This window comes from Zootoca vivipara, chromosome 2, assembly GCF_963506605.1.
Source record: "Zootoca vivipara chromosome 2, rZooViv1.1, whole genome shotgun sequence".
Taxonomy (NCBI): Eukaryota; Metazoa; Chordata; class Lepidosauria; order Squamata; family Lacertidae; genus Zootoca; species Zootoca vivipara.
In genome coordinates, this window is record NC_083277.1 from 106,973,876 (window position 1) to 106,978,348 (window position 4,473).

General features: G+C 52.5%; 1 protein-coding gene across 1 annotated transcript; it reads right to left on the reverse strand.

Annotated features, from left to right (window-relative positions):
* Nucleotides 1-3,257: 3,257 nt before the first annotated feature.
* Nucleotides 3,258-4,213, reverse strand: NOG (noggin). Its single transcript, XM_035107943.2, has one exon. The coding sequence runs from the start codon at nt 3,930-3,932 to the stop codon at nt 3,258-3,260; it is 675 nt and encodes a 224-aa protein (XP_034963834.2). The 5' UTR covers nt 3,933-4,213.
* Nucleotides 4,214-4,473: the final 260 nt, after the last annotated feature.

The window sequence follows — 4,473 nt, forward strand, 5'->3', positions numbered from 1 at the left end:
GGGCCGCAGTTTGGGGATGCCTGGTTTAGATGATTTGTCCTCCATTGCCCCTCTCCTCTCTGCAATGGGGGCGGGGGGGGCAGGTAGCAGCACTGATCTACTTTTCAGGGTTGCAGCAAGGATTACGGACATGATGAACTGCAGCATTTTGAATACAAAAACAGAAAGGCTATTTGCTCAGGGAACAAAAATCAACCCTGTTGAATTTCTGGCACACTGTTATTTGATAAGCAACTGACCAGGAAACAAAGGGGGCTGCCCGGTTTGGGATTTGTTTGAACCCATGGAAGCCATGGGGGGCAGGGGTTATGTTGGGGGGAACAGAACTGAGTTATCATTCTGCAATGCATTTGGCCAGTGAGTTAAGTATTTTTTATTTATTTACTCAATTGGAGGGGCAGCTGCCCCCCCTGCCCCCCTGCCTATACCCATGGCTCTCCCACAGTTTAAAAGGAATGAAAAACTTTTGGTCCACCAGATATTTGCCACATGGCAACCTCACATCAGCCCAAGCTAGAATGATGGGAGTTGTAGTCTAACTCTGGTGGTACAGAGGCTCCCTAATCCCGTTTTGGAAGCACCAACCCCCTTTCCTGGCTCCGTAATTACAGCATCACCAATGTGGACAGAAGAGGGATTTTTCTCCCGCAAGCATGGGTTGTAAAGGAAAAAGGAAGAAGTGCATGTCCCCGCCTATTTTTTAATTGATGGGGCAAAAGGAACAGTCGAGTGACTGATTCAGATTAATTGATCTGGAGTCAGGCATCCCCCAACATGGCACAGCCTGCCTTTCTAGTCTGGATAGCTCAGCTGGTTAGAGCATGGTGCTGATCATGCCAAGGTTGCAGGTTCAATCCCCGTATGGGACAAGCTGCTCTATAATTCCACGATTCTGCTATTCTTTCCCAGAAATACAACTATAGTTGTTCGAGTAGCAAAGGGGTGGAGGACAATGGGAGCCACACTCAGGAATTAGGAGTGCCAGCTTGACCCGCAACCATGGGTGCCTTTTACAGTGTGCATGGCCCCTCCACTGAAATTTGTGGGTGCCTGCATGGGCGTAGCATGGATTTTTGTTAGGTGAGGCAGGACTTGGCTAGGTGGGGCAGACTTTTGTTTTTTTGTGGAGCAGAACTGACGTGATTGGTCAGTCATTTAAGTATTTTTATTGTTTTACTTGATCTGGGGGGGGGGAGCAGCTGCCCCCCTTGGCTATGCCCCATGAGTGCCCGGCCCCTTTCATGGGGAATTTTGTGGGTGCTCAGGCACCCAGGGAGCCGGCACCTATGCTCTGGAAAGTGGAAGGCAGGGAGAGAAAAGAAGAATCTCAACTCCGGGCAAATTGGGTGCAAAAAACAAAAAGACGGGCAAGACTAGAGCATGGAGAGGGACGGGGGTGGGGGATGCAATGATGTTGGAGGCGCCCTTCTCGCTTTCTATTCAGAAGCCGAGGGGGTTAAGCGCAAAGGGGGCGGGCAGGCGGAGAGGGGCGCTGGCTCGCTCTGGCGCGGGATAGGCGGCCGTCTCCAGCGAGCGCTCAAGAACGCGCCGTCGAGGCTCAGGTTTCCGCTGGGCTCGACCACAATGGGAGGTGTCAGAGACACGTGGCTCCTTGTAAATGAGATGTCAAAGCGGTAACCGCTGAGCTGCTCTCTCTCTCTCTCTCTCCCCGCCGCCACTCCCCGCTCGACGCGTCTCTGCCTTGTGCCTTCCAGGATGGGTGACAGCCAATAGCGCAAGCATTACAAAGCAAAACCACCAAGCAGCCCCGCCGCCTGTCCTAGAAGTTTTAAAACTCCCTTAAAGGGGGAGACGGGGACGGGACGGGACAGAACAGAAAGGAAAAAAGGAGCTAGATCTCCCCATGAACCGTGCTCCAGTTCTAGGCACACTTTTTTTTTGGGGGGGGGGAGTCCTGAACGTGGGAGAGCCTTCCCTCCGAGTAAACCTAGATGTGGTGCTGTTAAAAGAAAAAGGAGTTTTGCATCCGTCAGCGTTCCTGCCCCAAATGCAGAAAATAGTCAAAGAGAGGCAATGATGCACAGTGGTTAGATCAGAGCCTGGGAGCTCAGGTTCAAATCCATGCTCATCCATGAAACATTTTGGGTGGCCTTCAGGCCAGCCGCCTTCTTTGGGTCTGACCTCCCTCGCAGGGTTGTTGGGAGGATGGAATGGGGGGGGGGGGAAAGGACCACAGATGCTCCTTGAAGGAAAGGTGGGATGCAAATTAAGTGTATTAATAAGGTATAGCAAGCTCCCTTTAACACAACCCAACGCCTCTGACCTCAGCCTCCCAGCCCAACACTGAAGAGAATCCACAGGGCTCCGTGTTTTAGTGGTTGATTTTAATTCTGAACTGAACTTTTTTTGACTACAAGGGAACGAATATAAAGAATAAATAGCAGACTCTCTTCCATTTACAGAGGGTTAAAGACATTCCAACAGCAAAAAAAGTTCACTATATACAGTAACACCGTGTCCTAAGCTTTTTTTTATTATAATAACAATAACAATAATAATATCTTGAAGTCCATAAAAAAATTCCACACGCAACGCACACATACATTTTCCGAAGAATGGAAAATCTCTTATATATATTTATATATATATATGTTTCTTTTCTTACCAAAAGTTCACCTTTCTTTGGGGAAAAAACCTTCGCAAAAAAGCGAAGTTGCTTTTTTAAAGGGGCGGGGCAGATGGGGGCCTGTTTGTTTGTTTAGGTTCTTAAATTCCCCTAATATTTTTCTCTGGAATATAAATTAAAAGGAGGGGAGGGGGAGCCAAAATACCTTAAAGCGGCGATCAATGAGAAGACTCTTTAACAATACAGTAGACGAGGGTGTTTACTCCACATTGTAACACTGACCTTTTTTTTCAATAAAGATTTCAAACGGGGCGGGTGCCTCTATTTATATAGCCGCACGCGCGCACTTTCTGTCACCTCTGCACGACTCTCTCTCTCACACTCACACGCTCGCAGACATAACAAAGTTACATTCCCCTACACTTTGCAGTGCAGTGCAACGTTTTGAACCGGGAGGCTGAAGCTGTCCGTAGTTTTTGGCGCTTTTCCAAAGTCCACCACCGGAGTCCGGTTTTAGTGTTTTTTTTGTGGGGGGGGGGTAGAGAAACAGATCAAGAGAGGGGGTGGGTGGTGGGCACGATCTTCGCAGTTTTTTTGTTTTTTAAGGGATGAGGATGGGAATTAAGTGCACCGCGCAAGCAGCTCCCTTCCCGGTCCCCCGCCACGTCCACTAGCAGGAGCATTTGCACTCGGCGATGATGGGGTACTGAATGGGGATCCACGTGCAGCGCTGCCCGCCTCGGCGCTGGCACCTCCACCTCAAGATGGTCAGATGCACCGACTTGGCCGGCTTGCAGACCATCCCTTCGGGGACGGAGCACGACCTCTTGCTGAAGCAGCTGCCCACTTTGACGTAGCGGGGCCAGAAGCGGCTGCCCAGGTCGTTCCACGTGTAGAGGACCGGGCAGAAGGTCTGCGACCACAGCCACAGCTGCAGCTTCCGGCGAAGCTTCTTGCTCAGCCGGTGCTTCTTGCTGGCCTGCAGGCCACCGTCGTAAAACTCCAGGCTCTTGATCTCGCTGGGCATGGCCCCCGACGGCCTCTGCCGCAGCAGCAGGTCCAGCTCGGCCAGGTCGTCCCCTCCCAGGCGATCGTCGGCCAGGGAGACCGCCATGAAGTTGGCGTCGAAGTGGGTGCCCAGGAGGTTGCGCAGGAGCGTGTCGTTGAGGTCCTTCTCCTTGGGGTCGAAGATAGGGTCCGGGTGCTCGATTAGATCCACCAGGGGCAAGTTGTCGCTCGGCGCAGGGCGGATGTGCAGGTAGTGCTGGCAAGCGCCTCGCTCCAGACGGAGCCCCAGGAGAACTACCAAGGCGTAAATAGTCACGAGCCACTGGGAATGATCCATCCTCGACGGGGGGACGGAAGGGAAGGAGGGAGGCTCACCGGGCGGTCAGGCCGAGCAAAAGAGGCATCGGGAGAAGCGCGCAAGGGACGGCGTGGGGATCTGAGCAAGCCGCCGTGGGAAAGAAGTAGGGGTCGCCCTGGGGATGCGCCACGCTCAGTCCCGCGGAGCAATTCGGCGCGTGCAAACGCCTCGGGTGAGTATATGCAAAAAGAGAAAAAAATAAATAAATAAGAAAAGCACACGCCACCAAGCCAAAGCAAACCGTCGCGTTCCGGAGACCTGACGCCTCGTCCGGCTCGGTGCAATTGTTCCTCTGGCTCCCGAGTTGGTTGCGCGGTGTCACTCAGCAGAAGCTTCTTCTGCAAACTTCCCCTCCGGCTCGCGTTTCTCTTTGCAAAAGCCTGCAAAAGCAGCCGCCGCCGCAACAGCAGCCGCCGCCACGCACGTTGGCACCAGCTTGTCTGCTTCGCGAGGATCCAGCGCCTTTAAATTTCCTGCCCGTGCTCCTCCATCACTATGGAAACCACCGACTCGCTCTTTT

Excerpts from the sequence above, each read along its gene's own strand:
- NOG (XM_035107943.2), bottom strand. The coding sequence starts at position 3,932 with ATGGATCATTCCCAGTGGCTCGTGACTATTTACGCCTTGGTAGTTCTC.